Source organism: Brassica oleracea, chromosome C8 (genome assembly GCF_000695525.1).
Source record: "Brassica oleracea var. oleracea cultivar TO1000 chromosome C8, BOL, whole genome shotgun sequence".
Taxonomy (NCBI): domain Eukaryota; kingdom Viridiplantae; phylum Streptophyta; class Magnoliopsida; order Brassicales; family Brassicaceae; genus Brassica; species Brassica oleracea.
The window spans coordinates 10,047,408-10,069,565 of record NC_027755.1 but is presented as its reverse complement, the minus strand read 5'-3'; the positions used below and the strand labels follow the sequence as shown (position 1 = coordinate 10,069,565).

Below are 22,158 nucleotides of genomic sequence, written 5' to 3'. Positions count from 1 at the left end.
TCACAAACAAGCATTTGAGTAACAAAACTCCGAATTAGAACTGGGCCCAAATTTTAAAACAGATACAACCAAATTTTAATGTTTTAATATATCCAAACCGTCCATAAGAAACCAAAAATGAATCCGAAGTAACCCATAAAAATATCTGAAAGGGACTAGTTTTCATCCCCTAAATAACCTAATCCCTAATGAACCAGAACCAACACCGATTGGACACCAGAACACCCATGCGTAAACTAAAAATGTGCATTTATGGTAAAAGAAGTTAGAATACTAGAGAAAAAAGTGCACCTGGATTTTATTTTTTAATTCCCACAATTCCAATAACTTTTTTAGTTTTTCCCCAACTTTTTATCTAGGGTTTCTGGTTTCAGGTTTTCTTTCATTCTTTGCTTCTCTTTTGTACCTCCTTCAATACTCCTTGGATTCTCCTCTTCCTCCTTCTCCTTTCGGTAAATAATTAAAGCTATTTTGGGTTTTAAAGGCTCAATGTTAGTGATACACTAAAATTGAATCTTTGTCTACTGCAAGTTAATAGTGTTGTTGTAATATTTTAATATTCAATTCCAGAAGACCAGTTCACAACTTATCTTTATTGGATCAATACTTAGCTAAAACAATTAGGGTTTTCAATATTCAAGTAAGCGTAAAACACAAGTAACACGATTGGTTTGGGTTTTCAGACTAATTAAAGTGCTAGCCTAGGGTTACTTCATCGGGTGTTAACGCTTGTGAGTCAAACAATTATTCAAGTTCAGCTAAGCGCAAGTCTAGAACTCAGATCTCAATAACTAGATCCGCCCACTCTCGTAGAACTTCTTCTTTCACAGTTTGATCTTGATACCTAAGCTCTCGCTTGGATCAAGATGTGAATGTGACCCTTAAGATCGGGTCCAATATGTTCACAGAACACCCTAATATCTACTCTCACTGATTAGGGATGCAATGCTCATTTATAACATGTCTAGCAACCTATTTCATGATTAGTGAATAGATTAAACCTAAGTTCAATGATTAAGTGATCAGTTTAATGCAAGCAATAACAACAGTTATAAATGAATACAATCAAATGGTTAACTTATTTATGTTTAGCTCAGTTGATTAACACCCTAGAACCCTAGTTTAACTAGCCGACTACTCAGCCATGGCACAAGAGACAAAAGACATTGATTCTAAATAATACTAAATGTAAATAACAAAGATAAAAAGAGGGTTCAGTGTAATCTTCTCTAGGCGAGAGAGATGGAGCCGTCTCCCTTAAAAGTTGCAAATCGCAAATCCAAAATCTAGGGTCTATGGTATCTTGCAAAAACTAATGTAAAAAGAAATAATAGATAAATGGCGTTTTTATATGGAGGCACCATTAGCTTAGAAGAGAAGATATGGTAGTTAGGGAAAATTCCAAAATATCTTGAAGGTTTCCATTAAAGCCGAGGCAATCACCCTGCTGCTCCTCGTGGGATCATCCGTTTGGCTGCTCTGTTTGGCTGCTCCGCATGAAATACTCCAATTATGACACTTTTTTACATGCACCCTCTTTAAGCTCTGCAACATACTCCAGACCAAAAATGACTCAAAAAGGATTAGAAAGACTCGATAGAAGACCGAAAACTAATGAGAAAACATATTTACAATGATGTCAAATAGGGCTGCGCATTTTATCCAAAATCTGAACTCGTATCCGAACCCGATCCAAAAAATCCAAACCAAAATCAGAACCAAAGTTGCAAAATACTCGAATTGGTATTGAATTAGGAGAGGTTGGATATCCGAACCCGAACGGGTAATATCCGAACATGAATGGATATCCGAAGGTAACTGAACACATGTATACTTAACCCTATATTCTACTGTACTTCTCTCATTTTATTCAAAATGTTTATATTAATGATGCACATTGCTTAAAATTAGATAATATACATATATTTATGGAAAAATTCATTTGCTACTCACTTAAAATACGTATCAAGCTCTTATTTCTTGCATTAACAAAAGTTGCATCCCAAATTTTAAAAAACAACTAAATTAGTGTCTTTCTATTTAAAATTTTTATCTCCAAATCTATTACTAGTTTAATCTATTAAAAAAATAGAAAACCAGTTAAGACTAAAAGTATATTTTAAAAACAAAAAAAAAACTTAAACAATGAATCATTTATTTATTTTCCTTCAAAATCTAAATATCCGAACCCAACCTAACATATCTGAATCCAGACATAATATACTCGAACCCGACCCGAAGTGTAGAAATACCTGAACGGGTTCTATACCTCTATACCGAAATATTCGAAAATCTGAAGTACCCAATCCGAACCCGAATGGATACCCGAACGCCCACCCCTAATGTCAAAAACACCATATATCAGTTAATCATATTTTGGGTTTCCGACCTATTTTCAGTTTGTTCGTTTGTATGTAATTGTAATTAGAATAAGACATTCTTTGTATATGGAAATTGAATTTTGGATTCTAACTCATTTAATAGGTGTGCAAATAATTTATAGTTTTCATCTTGATTTATAGGTTACTTATTTTTCATATAGTATATATACTATTGATTAGTACTTTGTAAAACTAGAATAGGAATAATAGTTTATTCTAACTTAACAACATCAACCATCATCTGCATCTCGCTTTAACTTCAAACGTCGTCAATATGGTAATATGGTACTTTGAGTCGTTTATTTTTGTGGTGGTGCAGTAGTGCTGCAAATCACAAAGGCCTCAAACCATGAAAGACTGTTCTACACTTTGGTAAATAATGAGGTAATAAAAATTGTATTTTATCATACTTTGATTAAATTTCATGCAGCAATGGTGGATGCGATCTGTAACATTAAGTGCCAAATATATATCTTATACGATCAATCAGTGATTATGCTGACCATCTAATCATATGGAATAATGTTTTGCATTCTCGGGTGAGATGTGGAAGTCTGCTGCCAAGTCTAATGAGCTTAAGGAGGTTGCTCCTCTTGCAAAGGCTGATAATGATATCAATGAGCTGATGGAAAAGATTCCACAACTTTAATCCATGGTCTATGTAGAAATTAGATGAATGTAATAAGAGGAATGGTTCTTCCCTCCTTTCAGTTGCCATCTTCTCCATCACCTATTTCATTAAGTAGATTATATATTTGTACAATTATGTTAAGCTTTTTCTCATAAAATACCATTCACATATATTAAGCCATTGGTTTTCAAAAATGAATTTTAATTTGATTTGAAAGCCCCTACTCGAGACTTAATCAATTTTATTTCAATTTTAAAGCAGCAATGTCTTGTTTTCGGATTAAAATGACAGTAAAAATTGAAAACAAGCCATTTTCAACAATTAAAACACTTATTTTGGTTTTTTGTTAAATAATTAATATATGTTAACAGTTTCCATGTCTTTCTATCAAAAAGTATTTTCCATCTCAACCATATCTTATATTGCGGGTTCGGGTTGAGTTCTACTTCAAGAATTGACATGTGGGTTATCCATATTGCGAATTAAATTACAAAATATATCATTGAGAAGTTCTTTTTGCAGGAAATGCTTGAACTTTCTTTTTTTTTTAAATATGAATTTAAACAGTAAAACTGTTTTGTTTTTGTTAATTTACCTACCTTACAGATTTGAAATCTTTGGTTTGATTTTTTAATGGATTTGCTACTACAAATTCTTACAAAATATAATATTTTGTATGTAGCAATCTTTTAAGTGCCAAGTTGGTATAAAGTTGGAGAGAGTTTGCATTTTTTTACAATAGATTATTAACTTAGGATTATATGAGTAAAAATGTATCTTGACTTCTCTCTTGACTAGTTGACGTGTATTAGATTATATAGCTTAATGTATTGTTTTTAATCATAAAAAGATAATCAACAATATAATTCATTTCAAAATGTGTGTTTGAGAAGTAAATTGTAAGATACTGATAATCAATAGTTTATTTATTTTGATAATCTTGTAGGTAAAATATATTTGAATTAAAAATTTGGATATTTTATATGAAAAACTAAAAAATAATACTAGGTGAAATGTTACATGAATCCAAATGAGAACTCTTAATCATAAATGTGTGAAATTTTCCGTCTAAATTTATTGACTGTTTTGAAAAACAATTTAGGATCTAAAGAGGAGGAATATTAATGTTACATGAAACAAGTCTGTATGAGATGAATGAATGAAAGATATAAAATATGTGCATTAAAATGAGAAAATCTCTTCTATAATAGTTTCTGATCTATATAAATCACAAATGGGCACTGAATCTGTAGATTGGCTAATAAATAAAATTAATGAGAAAATATCCTATATCATAGTTTATGATCTATTAGATTCTCTAAACACAAATGGAAATGAATTTGGTAGATTACAGAATTTTTTAAAAAAAATCTCAGCATGCGCGTTGCAATTAATTTACCACCATCCCACAAACCTTATATATACCAACACATTAGATTGCCAACTAATAAAAAAAACTCATCATTTCACTTCAAATACAAAGACGATGGCTTCTATATTCTTTTCAGTTCTCTTGGCTCTATCAGTACTCTCTTCACCCTTTCTCCTAAACGCAAACGCTCATACAAAACTTGGCTTCAGCGCGGATCTGATCCACCGCGACTCTCCTAAATCGCCTTTCTACAATCCGACAGAAACCTCTGCTCAGCGTCTAAGAAACGTGGTTCACCGATCCGTAAACCGTGTTGTCCATTTCAACGGAAAAGATGCATCAGTTAACTCACCTCAAACTGAGATAACCTCAGATGGAGGTGAATATCTCATGAATATATCGCTGGGGACTCCTCCCTTCCCGATCATGGCGATCGCTGACACGGGAAGCGATCTCCTATGGACCCAGTGCAAGCCATGCGATGACTGTTACACTCAGGATGGTCCTCTTTTTGACCCTAAAGCGTCTTCTACATACAAAGACGTTTCTTGCTCCTCAAGACAATGTACTGCCCTTGAGAATCAAGCCACTTGTTCGACAGAAGACAACACTTGCTCCTACACTTTGTCTTACGGGGACAAGTCTTACACAAAGGGTAATGTTGCCGCCGACACCGTAACGCTTGGCTCCACTGATAACCGCCCCGTGCAGCTCAAAAATATCGTCATTGGATGTGGTCACAATAACGCTGGAACATTCAGCAAGAAGGGCTCTGGAATCATTGGACTTGGTGGCGGTTCGGTTTCGCTCATTTCGCAACTCGGAGACTCAATCGATGGCAAATTCTCGTACTGCTTGGTCCCTCTCTCTTCAGATAACGATAAAACAAGCAAGATCAACTTTGGAACTAATGCGGTTGTGTCGGGAAATGGAACTGTCTCAACTCCATTGATCACAAAATCGCAAGCAACATTCTATTACCTAACCCTAGAATCCGTTAGCGTGGGTAGCAAGAGTATCAAATACCCATCGGTATCAGATTCTTATGGAAGCAGCGGCAAGGGGAACATCATCATCGACTCTGGCACAACTCTGACCATGTTCGCAACCGACTTTTACTCCGAACTCGAAGATGCGGTTGCGTCCTCAATCGATGCTGAGAAAATTAACGATCCACAAAACGTGTTGAGTCTGTGTTACAGCGCAACCGCTAAGCTGAATGTTCCAGTCATTACTATGCATTTCGATGGAGCAGATGTGAAGTTAGACTCCTCCAATGCCTTCATACAAATCTCTGAGGATTTGGTTTGCTTCGCCTTCCGTGGGGACGACCAGTTGGCCATTTACGGGAATATAGCACAGATGAACTTCCTTGTTGGCTACGACACCGTTTCTAAAACGGTCTCATTCAAGCCAGCAGATTGTGCAAAAATGTAGCTGGTTCCGCTCCACCTGCCTAGTTTTTCTTTCCTTTCAGATTATATAGTTTTATTACTATTATATTAATGGCTGAATTCATTTTAGCCTCGTTTCTTCTTTTAAAATTATGATTATGTAGAATCCTTAATTTATTTCATTATGATACAATATTATTGGCTCTCTTCACAATTGCATATTTATCTTACCACTATTTAATAGGAATGACTTGATAACTTTAGAAAACCATGCTTTCTAATATTGTTTTTCTAAGCGGTGTTAGAACATCTCCACGGCTCAGAACCATGGGTTCTAATGAATAGTTTAATTGTAAATTTTGTAATTTGTGAAGTTTACAACCCCTTGTAAGGTAAATAAATTTGTCATGGTCCAATGGCAGAACCCCTTTGAAGTTCTTAAAAATTAATTTTTTGAAAATTTTAGGAATTGAATTATTAAATTTAAATTTTATAAAACTTACAAATTATTGGATTTCATAAAACTTAAACAAATATGACATAAAAGCATAATAAAAATAGAAATACAAATTTATAATTAAAATTTTTTAAACTAAACATGAAAGAAAAGCATAAATAAAATTTTAAATAAACATAACATAAAATCATATTAAAAATATAAATACAAAAAAAAAAATCAGCTTTCAATTGTTGATGTATTATTTTATCACGAACACGATTTCGAATGCTCATCATATTGCCGAGATTTGAAGGCATATCTGTAGAATACGTGAAACCCACTTGTGAACTTTGGTTTGATTCTGCTTGTGCGAATTTTGATACATCAAACTGAGTGTACCCATCTCGTTCGTCTTCTGTTATCATATTATGCAGTATGATACATGCTCTCACTATCTTTCCAATTTTTACTTTATCCCACATAAGAGCTGGATTTTTTACTATGGCAAATCGAGCTTGCAAGACTCCAAAAACACGTTCGACATCTTTACGTACAGCTTCTTGATATGTAGCGAATATGGATGCTTTCGGACCTTGTGGAAGTGGAATAGATAGGACAAAAGTAGTCCATTTTGGATAAATACCATCTTGAGATACTAAGCCAAATGGTACTCGTGTCCGTTGACAATGTAATTCACTTTTGGAGCTCGGCCTTGTAATCTATCATCAAAAACTGGTGATCGATCAAGAATATTGATATCGTTTAATGTACCTGGAGGTCCAAAAAATGCATGTCATATCCAGAGATCTTGTGAAGATACAACCTCTAAAATAATTATTGGCTTTCCTGATCCACATGTATATTGACCTTTCCATGCGGTCGGGCAATTTTTTCACTCCCAATGCATACAATCAATTCTTCCTATCATCCCGAGAAATCCGCGTATCTCTCCAATATTGAGTAGTCGTTGAAGATCTTCTGACGTGGGTCTTCTTAGATACTCATCTCCAAATAAACTTATGATTTCTTCAACAAAATGTTCCAAGCATGAAATCGCAGTGGTGTCACCAAGTCAGAAGTATTCGTCAACCGCATCAGCTGGGCAACCATATGCCATCATACGAATTGCTGCCATTGACTTTTGTAATGCAGTGACTGAACCTTCCAGAAGCATCTCTTCTTTGTTGAAAGAATGGGACTTCAGTGGAGAGTCGATCAACAATACGCATGAACAAGGGCTTGTTCATTCTAAAACGGAGTCAAAATATTTGAGAAGGATATGTTACATCTTCACTAAAATAATTGTTCCATAACCGGATGTGTCATTGTACACGTTGTCTTTCAATGTAGGTTCGTTTTTTTTTTACTTGGCCTCTTCTTGACGACCACCATGATGAATGAAAAAAATTTCAAATTGTTGATCGAAAATTTGGTCGAAATTTTCATCCATCATTTCTTCAAAATTATTAGAAGAAGAAAAAGATGTCATCTACAAGATGTTAACTCTTGCTATTTTGGTGAATGTGAAGAAAGAATTGTTGTAAGATGAAATTATTAAAAGAAGGTGAAGAGAAACAAAATCTTAAAACTTAGGAGAAAAATAAGAAAGAAGCAAAATGTGGTTGTTGGAACAAATGGTTATAGTTTTTACTTATAAAGAAAACATGGAAACACATCTAAGAAATTTTGATTCCAAATATCTATGTATGTCACATGTAAAGGTTCTTTTACTTCTTGTCTTCTTCTTTTTCTTATTGTCTTCTTCTTCTTTAAATAATGTGAAATGAAGTGTTTACTGTCTTTTTCCACAAGCTACAGCAGAATTTGCTTGGTTAGAATTAATGCATAACTTAAAAATGATAACAAAAATTAAAAATATGCCACACCAAGTACGGTTTACTCATATTGTCTGCTTTTTGTCTTGGCTCCACCTGCAAAAACTGATCAGAAACATGGTAGAGAGTCTTCTTGTTACACAATACACACAATAATTTCTTGGTAAAGAACCAACTCCTTTACGGTCAATTTAGATGCTCACAAATAGTATAATAACATTAACTCAAAGTTTCTCTTCTTAACATTAATAATCCATGATAAGTTTCTCTTAAATCGACACAGTTTTAATAACATTAACTAAAAATATGACAAATTAAATAACATAAACTCAAACATTGATTAAATCGAAACAAACTTAACAATGTCAAACTCAAACTCAAACTAACTTGCCAACATGTCATTAATTAGCTTATTTTTCAAAGTAATTTATATTTCACTAAGTGGCTCTATCTTCGCAATTAGGCGTTAAGCAATTTTTTCTTATTAAGCTTGTCCTTCAAAATAAAGTCATTTTTGTCTTATCTCCCACATGCTCTGAAACTCCACAAGCGGCTTCCCCTCCTCTTCCAAAGTCGTTGGCTTTCTCACATACCGTTTACCTTTGGCCTTTTCTGCTTTAACGCCAACAGGCCGAGCCATTTTTTCATCCTCTCCATCGCTACATGGCACAAAGGTTAATGACTGTGCGGATTGGTCATCAAACTTTCTTATTTTTGACTTTACATTATCTTTAGTAGAAGAAGCTCCACACCATTTCTGATCATGGCGAAGCTCTAACCATGCATGCTCAAGTGTGAACTTGACCTTGTAATCATTGAAGAATATTTCATGAGTCATTTTCATAACATCGTTCTCATTCTGCCCACTAGATTTATCTTTCGTTGCTCTAACCATGCATACACCCTCACTAATCATGCATACACCCTCACTAATCTTCTCCCACCTTTGTTTACAGTGTCTTGGCTCTATCTTTTGCAAACCAGCAAGCTTTGGACTTGATGCAAAATAAGTTGCAATTCGTTTCCAAAACGCCATTGCTTTTTGCTCATTCCCAACAACATGATCTTTTGAGGTGTTCAACCAAGCATTGATTAGCACAATATCTTATGTTGGTGACCAATTCCGTCTTTCTTTACGGTTATAAACAGTGTGTGAATCTACGTTTGCATTTGCAGTCCATTGTGTACCGAAGACAGAGACATCCGACTCTCCAAGTTCTATACTAGGTGAATAACTCACATACTAATTATGGTATTGACTGTTTGGTTGTTGATTGTTTAAGAGGTTTAAAAAGCTAAAAGATTGACTATATGAATCCATAAACTTGTTTAAAAGTTATAAGGAAATGGCAAAAGAGAAAGGGTGAGTTGTTCAGTTTGAAAAGGAAAGTTAAAAGGAGAGTTTTTAGTTGTTAAAGTTTCAGATTTAAGTGTTAATTAATGGCAATCCATGTCTTTACCTAAAATTAAAACAACCAAGAAAAGTAAATGTAAAACACTTCTATGCAACTAACAAATAGATGACACTAAAGTCCATTTGATTCCCAACCTAATCAATATCTAACACGCATTAAAAGAAAAGTCTACTTACCTCTTGCACTAAAATGAAAGAGAGATGCTTTGATGATGTTTGATCCGTTTCTGAGAGAGAGTGGGCACCATAATGAAATCTTACACAACAAATAAAAAAAGTAAAATTAAATGGCACTAAACCATAAACTGTAAAGAGATAAAGGAAAACAAAAACCAAAAAGAAAACAGATGGAGACTAAACGGTATGAAAATAAAGAAAACACAAGCTTGGTGTGACGCATCATCTTGTCATCAAAACTTAAAGAGAGTCCAAGTAATTCATGAATACTGATTAGGACCGTAGATGAAAATTCTAACCTACCTCAACAACCTAATTTTAAGTATTCATTCTTGTCATCATGTCAACCAAAATTCTGATACTACCACATAGCCTTAACCAATTTTATTTGCTTGTTAAGCCTAATAAATAAGAAGCTATTACGAATCATACAACATATGTATAAGAACTAAGCATATCAATTTCCTGAAAACAATCATTCCCACCATCGCTTAGCTTATACAAAACACACAAAAACTGATTTAACATTTATAATAAAGTTTTTTGCCTTTTACCTTGTAATCACTATTAACTTTTGCTAATGAAACTATTTGTTTTATCGTTGATAGCTCCAATATGCCTTCTTAAACTGTTATGTGATCTTGACATTTTGTTTCTCCCTCAATAGAAACCTGGAAAAAAAAACTCAAACCAAATCGGCTCTTTCAATTACAACGAAGTTTGGAAACTCGACAAAGACATACAAATATTAAGATAGAACCAAATCGATATAATAAGAGAGAAAAAGAGAGGAGATGTACAGTGTCAAATCTAATCTCAAATCTCATTATCAAAACAAAAATTTTGATTATAATCAACGGAATTCAATTCACGAGCTTCAAATCAATACAAAAAAATTCAAAGAATCTGAACCTTGACGGTGATTTCATGGACGGATTTGGAGGAGGATGTAGCAGCCATCAAGCAAGAGAGAAAGTGATTCGGTGAGAAACATCGACGAAGAGAGAGACATGGGCAAGTTTTTCCCCCTTTTGTCTAAAATTAATTAGCCAATACCAAAGGGGCATGTATGGGGTGTTTACCAGTTTTAAAAGTGCTATAGACACCGGTTCTGATATTTTATCTTATTTTTTATTTATTTATTTATTGGGTTTTTTTGTAGAACATCTTATTAAACCCTCCACTGGAGGTGCTCTTAGTTTCCATCTTTGCAGAAAAAAAGAAAAATAACTATAAAGACAAAAAAAAAAAAAAAAGCATACCACTTTCATATAAGACGCATATGTCTCTTATGATTATGTATAATCCTTAATTTATTTCATTTTGATATAATATTATTGGCTCTTTTTGCAATTACATATTTATCTTGTTACTATTTAATAGGAATGACATGATAACTTTAGAAAACTCTGCTTTTTAATGTTGTTTTTCTAAACAGTATTAGTTTCTATCTTTGCTGAAAAAGCAAGATTACAATAAAGACAGGAAAAAAAGCATATCACTATCATATAAGCGCAGATGTCTCCTACTTTGGGACGACAAACAATTTTACTATAACATATGCCTCTTGCATGCCAATGAAAGAATGCCAAAGACATAAATTGGGTTAGCCCATGTTTATTTTTGTCTATATTCATTTGTCCATTTTTTGTTGGGAAAATCGTATTTTAAACACTAAGAGTGTCATTTTCTAACACTTTAAACACTGAAGTTTTTTGACTAGCACTCTAAACCTTCAAAGTGACATTTTTATCATAATAAACCTCCAACGACGTTTTCCAGTTCATAGGCGACCGGTACAATTCATTTTACAGGTTAAAATGATGACGTGTCGGTTTCTTTTTTTTCTTAAAAATAAAAAATAAAATAAAAATACAGAAAAAAATCGAATGAAATTGGAAAAAAATATAAAAAATTCAAAACAAAATTAAAAAAATTAAAAAAATTAAAATTCAAAAACATAAAAATTAAAATTTCAAACTAAAAAATAAAATAAAATATTAAAAAACCAAAAAAAAAATCAAAAATAAGATCTAAAATTAAAATATCAAATTTAAAAACGAAAATAAAATATTAAAAATTCTAAAATAAGATCTAAAATATTTAAAAATAATAATAATTTGAAATTTTTCTTTATTTATTTGTATTTATATATTTAGAGAATAAGAGTCTTTTGCATCTTTAATGAAACATTTTTGGTCATTTTCTTTCTGAGAAAATTTTTTTGGGACAAAACTCAATATAATCTATTTGAGAGAATTATTAGCCATGCGTGCGGTCAACATCAATTAACATGGGGTGAAATTGGCGCCCCCCGAGATGCTTTCTACGAAGTGTAGTTAGGCTCTAGTCGGGCTATGTAAGGTGTCTGGATATTCGGATGATCAAAAAAAACATTTTTGATGGTAGCAAGTTTTGATATATTTTTTTTTATGGCGGCAAGTTTTGATATCATCATAAGTGACAATCAATTTAATTGGATGGAATTTTTAAAATAAATATAATTTTTTTGGTTAAATATTTACATTTTTGTTTACAATTTTAATTTTTAAGTTTGAAGTTTTAACTAAAGATCTTATTTTAGAATTTTTTTAAAAAAAAAATTAAAAAAAATTCTTTTTAAAATTTGACATTTTAATTTTAGATTTTATTTTTGAATTTTTAGAATTTTAATATTTTATTTTTAATTTTTATGTTTTTTGAATTTTTAGATTTTTTTTAAAAAAAAATTAATTTTTTTTTCAATTTTTCCAATTTCATTCGATTTTTTCTATAATTTTTTTATTTTTTTTTAAAAAAGAAACCAACACGTCATCATTTTGACCTGTAAAATGAATAATATCGGTCGTCTATGAACAAGAAAACGTCTTTAGAGGTTTATTATGATAAAAATGTTACTTTGAAATTTTAAAGTACTAGTAAAAAAACTTCAGTTTTTAAAGTGCTAGAAAATGACACTCTCAGTGTTTAAAATGTGATTTTCCCATTTTTTGTTTGTAGACAATTAGTGACGATATCGGTTAAGGACTGAATCCATTAAGTACAAAATGCATGAAGTCCATTACAGGAACATATAAAAAAAATACAAAGTTCATAAGACTGAAATTCATATGTAAATTCATAAGTATATCAATACATAAGTTCAAAATCGTAACTAACATAAGTTCAAAAGCATAAACACATACTACATAACTTCATTACATTAAGATGATAGCAAGATAAAGATGGCCGATTAGAAATACCATCAAAAACTCAAACTTAAACTCTTTTCATATCTTCTTCTAGGACTTCCTCCATGAACTTCAACTCCACTTGATCACCTATAACAAGCAAACAAGTAAAACCCATCAAATCCAATTATAAACACAAGTAAAAATCTGATTACAAACACAAGTAAAACACGAGACAAAGATGAAAAACACTTACGATCCAAAGCTTCAAAAGCCCTTAACCAATTTTTTGCACAGATCAATGCTTGCACATTCGAAGGAAGAAGACAACTTATATACTTGTTTAACACATAGCTTTCTATGCTGAAGGATAATTCTGAAAAAACCGTGGTGATAGAGACACATCAGGATGTCATATGCCGTGTATGAGAGCTCTTTAAACCGGTTGACATTTTCTATCCAATAGGAGAGAACATCCAAGATCTTGAAGGCAACCATGTCTAAATATAAATACTTATCCGAAGATGACTTTCCACTACCACCAGTATTTGTGAAAAGAAAGCATAAAACCCCTAAAAAGAAAGCATAAAACTCATTCATATCGAAATGAAAGAAGCACACAAGCAATGAAGCAAGCAAACAAGCAAGTGAACAAGTAAACCCATCAAACCCGTAGCAAGCAAACAAGTATATGAACAACTAAACCCATGAAATCTGTAGCAAGCAACCAATGAAACCGTAACAACAAGTAATCAACATCTCAAACAAGTAAATGAATCAACATCTATGAAACCCTTAGCAAGCAACCAATGAATCCCATCAACCCCGAATCATAATCTATGAAACCCATAAAACCATAGCAAGCAACCAAACCCGAAACCCATCAAACCCATCAATATCCTTTGCATGTCTCTCAAAATCAATGATATATGAGAAAACAGTTAAAATCCATCCATTTTATACAATAGAAAGATGAATCGCAAACTTTTGAAACACTAACTTTTTTTTTTTTTTGGGAGAATGTCCGATGAGTCAACGAAAGGAGACTCGAAGAGATGAACGGAGAGATGAATGGAGAGAATCGAGAGATCAACTGACGACGGCGAAACGAAACGCCAAATGAGTCGCCAAAGGAGAGAACTCCGACTCTCAGAAGGAAAAACGATGAACTGATTTTTTTCTAGAATGACAAAATCCTTTGCTTATTGGCCGACCGCGTCCAAAGTAACCAAATGCATTAATACCCATGGATCAATTGGTTTTTGTTTCTTGACCAATTAAAGCTCATGTAGAAACATAGGTGAACCAAATAAAACCCAGCTAGATTTAGATATGGGCAACCAATAGTCAGCCCAACCATTTGACAGCTTTAATCTTCATTAACTGAGAACAATGTATTGTAAACATTGCTTATTGGCCGTCCAAAGTAACCAATAATACCCATAGATCAATTGGTTTTTGTTTCTTGACCAATTAAAGCTCACGTAGAAACATAGGTGAACCAATTAAAACCCAGTTAGATTTAGACATGGACAACTAATGGTCAGCCCAACCATTTAACAGCTTTAATCTTTATTAATTGAAAACAGTGTATTGTGAACATTACTTATAAAAATTCTAGGATTCTGATGCATTACATAATCCAAATCAAAACTTAATATTCTCCATATATATGTGATTAGTTTCTTGGATATTTATGGCTCCAAAACGTTGTCCGTTGAGCTTCATGTGCTGCATAACCATTCTTGAACCGTAAAATATCTTATTATCTCCAATCTTCATCTACATAACCAGACCATAGCAGTAGTCCATATTAACATGGGTGTTAATGGATTTAGTTCTTATAGATTTCGTCTTTAATAGACATGCTCACTCTTTATCCACAACCAAGAAATAGACAAGAAATATACAATTGTATATGGACCAACAAACGGAGGTTAATCCAATTGACAGTTCTAATGAAAATAGTGTGTATACAAACAGAATGACCAGTTTTCACTTCTTATTTGGATGAATTCATCTTCAACAATATACGAACTTCCTATTTGGATGAATTTCAACGATATAACGAATCTTTCCCAGCCTACATATTCTCAGCAGAAAGAACACAATAACAAACAAACTTACATAGAGGTGTTCAAATTTCTCTTTAGAAGTAGTATTGGTATTTAATTCGAAGTAGTATAGTTATTATTCAGCAAAGAATGTACTTTTTAGTTTTTTCACCAAAGTTTAATTTTATCAATAGAATTATTATTGTTACAAAAACAAAAAAAAACAATAAAATTATTATATAGTAATATAATAAGTCGCTGATAAAATATTAAATAATCAAGAAAATCTTTAATTTAATAATACAATAATAAATACTTTTAGGTGACATTTGATGTGGTTTGAAAGAAAAAGATACAACTCTAACTACGTAAAAGATAGTGTAAACTCCACTATGAAAATAGATTTGTATAGTTGGAAATGCTCCGACGACCAATTATTGTTGAAAAAACTGTAAAATATTTCAAAGAGTAAGTCAGCAAAGAGAACACATAATAAAGAGAAGAAACGTATCAAGAATCCGCGGAAAAATAAAACCATCTATCTGAAAGAAAACTTCAGCTCAAGAAAATTGTATTACATATAAAAGCAGTAGCAGATAGTTTGCTTAGGCAGTCTTAGGCTTTGGCTTGATACGCTTCACTCTGGAGTATAAGAAAACTCCCGCTAGGGCGATTCCGGTTCCTACAGCAAAGCAAAGAAAACAACAGTTAATGAGCTTCAAAAGATTGTGTAAGAGATGGGTTTTACACAAGAAAAGAGACTGGATATTACCAAAAGCATTAACAGGCGAGACCGGTGTCTTGAAGAAGATGACAGAGCTCACGATGACCACCACACGCTTCACACAGTTTCCTACAGAATGTGTTACGGGTGATACTCTCGCCAATATCATGTACGACACCTGTATTTTTAAGGAAAAAAAAAAATCAAATTCAAATCGAAGCAACAAAATCAGCAAGAGAAAAAAGAAAAAAGAAAAAAAAAAAAGGCTTACCTGCTGGTATGCGTGGAAGCAGAGTGCAGCAATAAGAGACTTCGTGTAGATTTGTTGAACATTCACACCCTGAAACCAAGAGACTTTGTTAACATTTAAAGGTTGATTTTGCAATATATAAACAAAACTTACAGCTGATTGGATGTATGACGGAGTGAACTTGATTCCTTCGGAGAAGAAAGTCACAGGGGCCATCAGAAAGAGAGACATCAACGTTATTATAGAGAAGAGGGTGATGTTGTCCAAAGAATCCTGCAGAGAATAATACAACATGAAGTTTTGTATTTTCTTGTTTTCATTTCATCCACAAGACGTTTGAGCAATGTACAGGGAACTTACATCTTTCTTGACCATGACTTTTTTGCTAAGCACGTTACGGGATTGGTTAGTCAAGTTTGAAGCCATTGCACTCAAAAAGCCAGCCCTGCCACACAGAAGAATTAAACGTAGTTAGTATCTGCAACTATTAGCAGAAGAAATTGACAATTCCCGGAAAAGCTTACCAGTTGAATGAGACCTCTGTCACTGAAGCAAGTGCAACTCCACCAACGATTGGAATAATGGAACCGATGACCCATGGAGTAGGCACCTAATAAAGATTTTTTTATAATAAAAAAAAAAATAAAGCTTTGAAAACTTAAAATAAAGGAATGAGAGAAGAGGGAGGGCTCACCTCGCCGAGAAACATAGCAGACAAGACAACGGAGAAGAAAGGCTCCATGGCTTTAATGGTGTGAGTAAAGGAAACAGAGACTTTCCCGAGGCTCATGTTAGTAAAGAGATTACCAAGAGTGTGCACAACTGCAAGTGGCAAGATGGCCGCAAGCTATCAAGATTAAATCAAATATCCATGAGTGAGTAGAGTAAATATACCTCCAGAAAAACAACAGTTTCCAAGAACAAGAAAAAAGGGCACCTACCTGAGCAGCAGAGATCTTGGGCCTCTTGTAAAGGTTAAGAGCCCACATGAAGGTAATGAGGACACTACCGACGGCAAACTGAACTAAAGTGACAGTCATTGGGGCGTGAAGAGCTTTCAAAACCTGCAGGAATCAAAATCAATCAATCACTTGGGACTAAACAAAACAAACTTAGTATTGGTTAAATCAGCAATCAGGCGGACGAAACTCTCTACAGATGAGAGATAATAATCAAAATTCTCCATTTCTAAACAAAACACTAAAGTAAAACATGTACAGAAAGCGATCTCAGAATAATAATAAACTAATCAAACAAAAATTATAACATATCAAGAATCAAATCAGCAAACAAGAGGACGAATCTCGCTCTAGATTCAATCATATGAGAATACGATATAACTTCATCTACGTTCATACCTGCTTGTTGTAGATGTTGAAGTAGATATTGAAAAGGTACCACATCGCAAACAGCAAGCCGAGCTCCAGAACCTTAGTCATCTTTCCACTTCCTTCTCCTTCCTCCGGAACTGCCGTAGCTGCAGTTTTGAAGCGGTTAGTGTCGAGGGAAGGGGAGGATACGGAAGGGAGACCGGACCAGGCGCGAAGCGGCGAGTCGGAAGAGGCGAGACGCCAAGATCGGCGAGGTAGAGGAGGAACAGAGACGACATTCGGAGGAGAGACGCTGAGATTCGAGGAGGCGGTGACGGGATGGCGAAGGGAGAGGCGGCCTGGTTTCAGGAGAGGGAGGGAGGGAGAGGCGGAGAAGACGGCGGAGCTCTGCATCGTGGGAGATCTGAGAGAAGGCGTTGGAGACTCCGTCGAGTGGGTGGGTGTGTGGGTTGGTGTTGGTGGGGGCTGATGATACCAATACTCTCCACGAGCAACTATTGCAAAGGGAGGCGAGTTATGTAAATATATATATAATGGAATGAGGAAATGAGAAAGCGTTGTTTTATTATACTTTTAACCTTACTGCAAAGAGGAAGGAATCAATCTCTCTCTCCTCGCTTCCTTGAAAAGTCCGCCTTTTGTAACTAGTTTCTTTGCTATACTCCTAAGATTTTTTTTACCCCGTTTCTAATAATTTTTTATTAAGTATTTTATGTAATGTCCATCGAGTTTTTTTTGGTATTTTTCAGGTATAATGTCAAATATCTTTCAATTCATTCCATTAAAAGTTTAAAACGAACATAAAATACAAGTAAAACTCTCTTTTTTTCTAACAGTTTGAACAACTAAAAGTTTGATATGAGCTAATTAATAGTAAGACAATTCCACCATTAATTTATGTTTACTTTTTATGGCAAGAAAGAACCATGTACTATTTCACATATAGAAGTGAATAAAATTTAAACCAAACATTATGATCTAAAGGTTATGCCATTTTCATTGAACAACATGTTAAGCAATCTCGTTGAAGTGCAGAGTCACAGCAATCTCGTTGAAGTGCAGAGTCACCCTCCAGAAATCACGTACGATGGCCTCAATCCAGGAGAATCACTCTCTTCGCCTAGCCTTCACCTTTTCATATCCAACCAACTCCACAACACAAATTTTAACTTGAGTCTAAACTTAGAGCTTTTTTACATCCTCACACACACACGTTTTTCTTTACCAGTTTTGTAGTTTAAATATTTTTGGGAGAAGAGCTTTTCCTTTTATACCTCTTACCAGAAAATCTCTAACAAAATTTCTTATCATTATGCAATATATCCATTTTTATTTCTTTCTAATTATGCTTCATCTGAGAACCTTAATTGTTATGTTTAATGAGTGTATAGCTTAGACAGCTGAAAATACAATATTTTTCCTACAAAAAAAATCTTCATTTATTCAATTAAAATATGTCACTATTTTTATCAACTATTGACAAGTCATACTGAAACCATTTAATTAATTAATCTAACATATTTAATTATTTATATTAATCAATCAAATCTATAATATTTCTAGAAAATCTTAATAATTCATAAAGATATTAATAACAAGTCAATTTTATTTTAGGCTATAACAAAATCTTGTTGTGAAAAAATCTAGAGATTCTATATTTAGTATTTGAGATTATGAATTTATTGTACAGAATTTGAAAATATATTTGTATATAACAACAATTAATAACAAAGTAAATTATGTATAAAATAATTATATATTAATAATATTGAATAAAAAGTCTAAACAATAAGATTATAGAGTTACACATATATAACATTAAAAAGTAAATAACATATTTAAAATGCTTACTACAATATCAAAAAAAAATACACTTATAAAAGGAAAAAATACCGGCACAAACATGCAGGTCAAATTGTAGTTATTTTTATTTTTAGTGCATGGAGATATTGATTGATCTTAGACGTACAGAAATCAAATATTTCATAACAAAATAGTTTTTTGTTTTATAAAAAAAATTAGTTGATGCATCTCGTTTGAAAGTATAAACTTAAAGCCTTGTAGCAGAAAAGTGTAAGGAAAAAATGTGTTAGCATAAGTTAAATTCTTAGATATGTTAATATATGTTTTATGTCCATGTTTATTAACTAAATGTCTAAAATTTATGAATTAGTATGAATGCTTTTAAGAGCAAAAGATAAATAAATTCATTTGGATGAATACAATTCAATTATATATAAAAAAGTTTTGGTTGATAGAATAACTAAATAAACGAAAAATATTAATGGATGCAAATATATAATTCAAATAAATTATGTGGTATGAGGCAATAAAAATTAATTATCTATAATAATTTACACTATTTTATTTTATTTTACAGGAGCAGCTCGCTTCTTCCCAACAAACTTGACTACGCCTGTAGCGTTGCTTAAGAATATACATATGGTAATGAGAAAAGTGGGTAGGTGGTGGTGAAACATGGAACAAACCACATGGGTTGGACTTGGGGGGCCACATTCCCACCTATATTCAGAATCAAGCCCTTATTTTGTATACTATCAAACTAAAGCTTCACTTTATGTCTCTATTTTGATCGGGTTATTGCAATACTTTTGGCAACTCATGTTGATCTAGATACTCATGACAAGCAATATCTTTAGTTGTTTATTGTTTTATGTCTTGAGCTTTTAAATTCACCAAAAACTTTTAGCACCAATCCAAATGTCACGTAGATTATTAAATAAAAATATTATTATGAAAATAACATCAATTTTAATAACGCTCACGCTGCAAGCTAAACCCTAAACCCTAAATTCTACACCCAAACCCTAGACCCTAAACTCAAACCCTATACCATAAACCCAAACCGTATATCATAAACTCAAATCCTAGACCATAAACCAAACCGTAAACCTTGAACCCAAATCTTAGACTCTAAACCCAAATCCTAGACCCTAAACCCAAACCCTAAACCTAGACGCTATAGAGTTTAAGTTTAGAGTTTACGATTTGAGTTTAGGATCTAGAATTTGGGTTTAGGGTATAGGGTTTGGGTTTAGGGCATAGGGTTTGGGTTTAGGGTTTACGGTTTACAATTAGGGATTAGGGTCTGGGATTTGGGTTTAGGGTATATGGTTTGAGTTTAAGGTCTAGGATTCGGGTTTAGAGTATAGGGTTTGTGTTTAGATCTAGAGTTTGGATCTAGAATTTATGATTTAAAATTTAGGGTTTAGCTGACGGCGTTTTCATCATTAGTATTGGCGTCATTCCTTTTTAGCTATTTTTTAATTTAATATTTTTATTTAATAATCTACTTGACACTTTGATTGGTCCTAGAAAACGGCGTGAATTTAAATGTTGACCCTGAAATTAAAAGTTCATCCTAGGGGTGAACTTTTGTTTCGTTCGAGTACTAGGGTTCAATTCATCTTTCGTTCTCTAATTTAAGATGTGTGGAAATAATTTATTTTAGATATTTATTAATTGATCTGATGAATATATATTCGAACCTATTTTCTATTTCTCATACACATTCATATTTGAATAATCCACGTAGGTCTGCCCATTTCGAAGTTTTGATTTGGTTTGACTCAGTTATTTCGAGTAAGAGATTTTAGGTTAAGTGAACCCATTTTAGGTTTGAATCGCTTCAGATAGTTTCAGGTTAAGGTCGAATGAGATAGTAAAAATAGAATGATGTGGATAAAACATAGAGTAATTAGAATGATTTGGATAAAAATATCAAATTATTCAAATTATTTTATATATTTCGAATATCCGAATATTTTCAGATAAATTTGGGTAGTTTAGATAATTTTTGATAATTTTGTTTTTCAATACTTTCAGATATTTTAGTAGATTTTTTTAAAATTTATATATATATATATATATATATATATATATATATTCGGGCAACAATTCGGTTTTTAGGTTTGTTCGGTCCCAGTTCGGTTTGGTTCGGCTTTTTGATTATTTTAAATATAAAATATAAGAATCATTCAGTTGTTCGAGTTCTCTTATCTTGTTTCAGTTTTGGTTGTTTTGGTTCGAGTTTCCAGATCCATATAAGATGCTTATGCCTAAATCCACGTAGTAACTTTATATTAAATTTAGATTGAAAATAAATATAAATCCACGTAGTAACTTTATGCATGGGCGGACATTAATATAATTACATTTCTATGAATCATTATGATCAATTTTATTCTTTATGTTAACATAGCATATATGTGTATGTAATCAGTCATTAGTGCATGTTTATATGCTCAATTGAGACGGTCATATATAACTTGGTGAAGAAAAGATAAAATAGTAATATTATCGAAAATATAATGATATTCAAAACAGCAAATCTATTAAAACAAAAATACAAATAAAAAATAATCCTAATATTTACCATTTATTTACAGCAGAATGCCACTGAAATAATGTTAGTGTTTTTTAAAACCGGACCGATCCGATGGTTGAACCGGGTTCGACCATGAACCGAAGACATAGCCGGGTTGAGTCTAGTAATTGGTTCGACCATAAACCGTCACGTAGCCAGATTGGATTTCAGAGTTATTAAATTAATAAAAATCATTTAAAACTATCAAAAAAATTTAAATCATCCATATAAACATAAAACTAGTTTATATTTTTAATGTTTATGCTTTAAATTAATTTATATTTTAATTATGTATCATATTTACTAACATTACTTTGAAATTTATACACTAGAAATATATTAACCCAGATTATTAAACCAGATTTGACCCGATCGAACCATATTGAACCGTGACACAATAATTATCCGGTTCAGCTTCCGGTCCGGCTTTAAAAACGCTGTAATAAACTTACTTTTTATTATTTTTTTCTCTTTTCCAGTTTTATTAATACACTAGATAAGGCCCGTGCGTTGCAACGAGTTTTGTTTGATGTTTTAGTAAAAACATAAAAATAATAAATCATTTTATTATAGATTGAGAATTTTTTTTTTTTTTTTTT

At 32.7% G+C, this 22,158-nt stretch overlaps 3 protein-coding genes across 5 annotated transcripts; 1 reads left to right on the top strand and 2 right to left on the bottom strand.

The window, feature by feature from the left end:
* The first annotated feature begins 4,480 nt into the window (after positions 1–4,480).
* Positions 4,481–5,862, top strand: LOC106310926 (aspartic proteinase CDR1-like). Its single transcript, XM_013748151.1, has one exon. The coding sequence runs from the start codon at positions 4,499–4,501 to the stop codon at positions 5,819–5,821; it is 1,323 nt and encodes a 440-aa protein (XP_013603605.1). The 5' UTR covers positions 4,481–4,498; the 3' UTR covers positions 5,822–5,862.
* Positions 5,863–8,560: 2,698 nt separating this feature from the next.
* Positions 8,561–9,088, bottom strand: LOC106308616 (glutathione S-transferase T3-like). Its single transcript, XM_013745758.1, has one exon. The coding sequence runs from the start codon at positions 9,086–9,088 to the stop codon at positions 8,561–8,563; it is 528 nt and encodes a 175-aa protein (XP_013601212.1).
* Positions 9,089–14,368: 5,280 nt separating this feature from the next.
* LOC106312615 (triose phosphate/phosphate translocator, non-green plastid, chloroplastic) lies at positions 14,369–17,640 on the bottom strand. Of its 3 annotated transcripts, none has more exons than XM_013750198.1 (10): positions 17,200–17,627; positions 16,783–16,905; positions 16,536–16,688; positions 16,366–16,451; positions 16,202–16,286; positions 15,995–16,114; positions 15,863–15,931; positions 15,640–15,769; positions 15,446–15,549; positions 14,369–14,595 (listed from the first exon to the last, which is right to left on the bottom strand). In XM_013750198.1, the coding sequence occupies exons 1-9, from the start codon at positions 17,563–17,565 to the stop codon at positions 15,473–15,475; spliced, it is 1,209 nt and encodes a 402-aa protein (XP_013605652.1). In that variant the 5' UTR covers positions 17,566–17,627; the 3' UTR covers positions 14,369–14,595; positions 15,446–15,472. The 3 variants fall into 3 exon arrangements, with proteins under 3 accessions (XP_013605652.1, XP_013605653.1, XP_013605656.1); XM_013750199.1 differs by lacking the exon at positions 14,369–14,595 and adding an exon at positions 15,130–15,316; XM_013750202.1 differs by lacking the exon at positions 14,369–14,595 and having other exon boundaries at positions 15,293–15,549; positions 17,200–17,640.
* Positions 17,641–22,158: the final 4,518 nt, after the last annotated feature.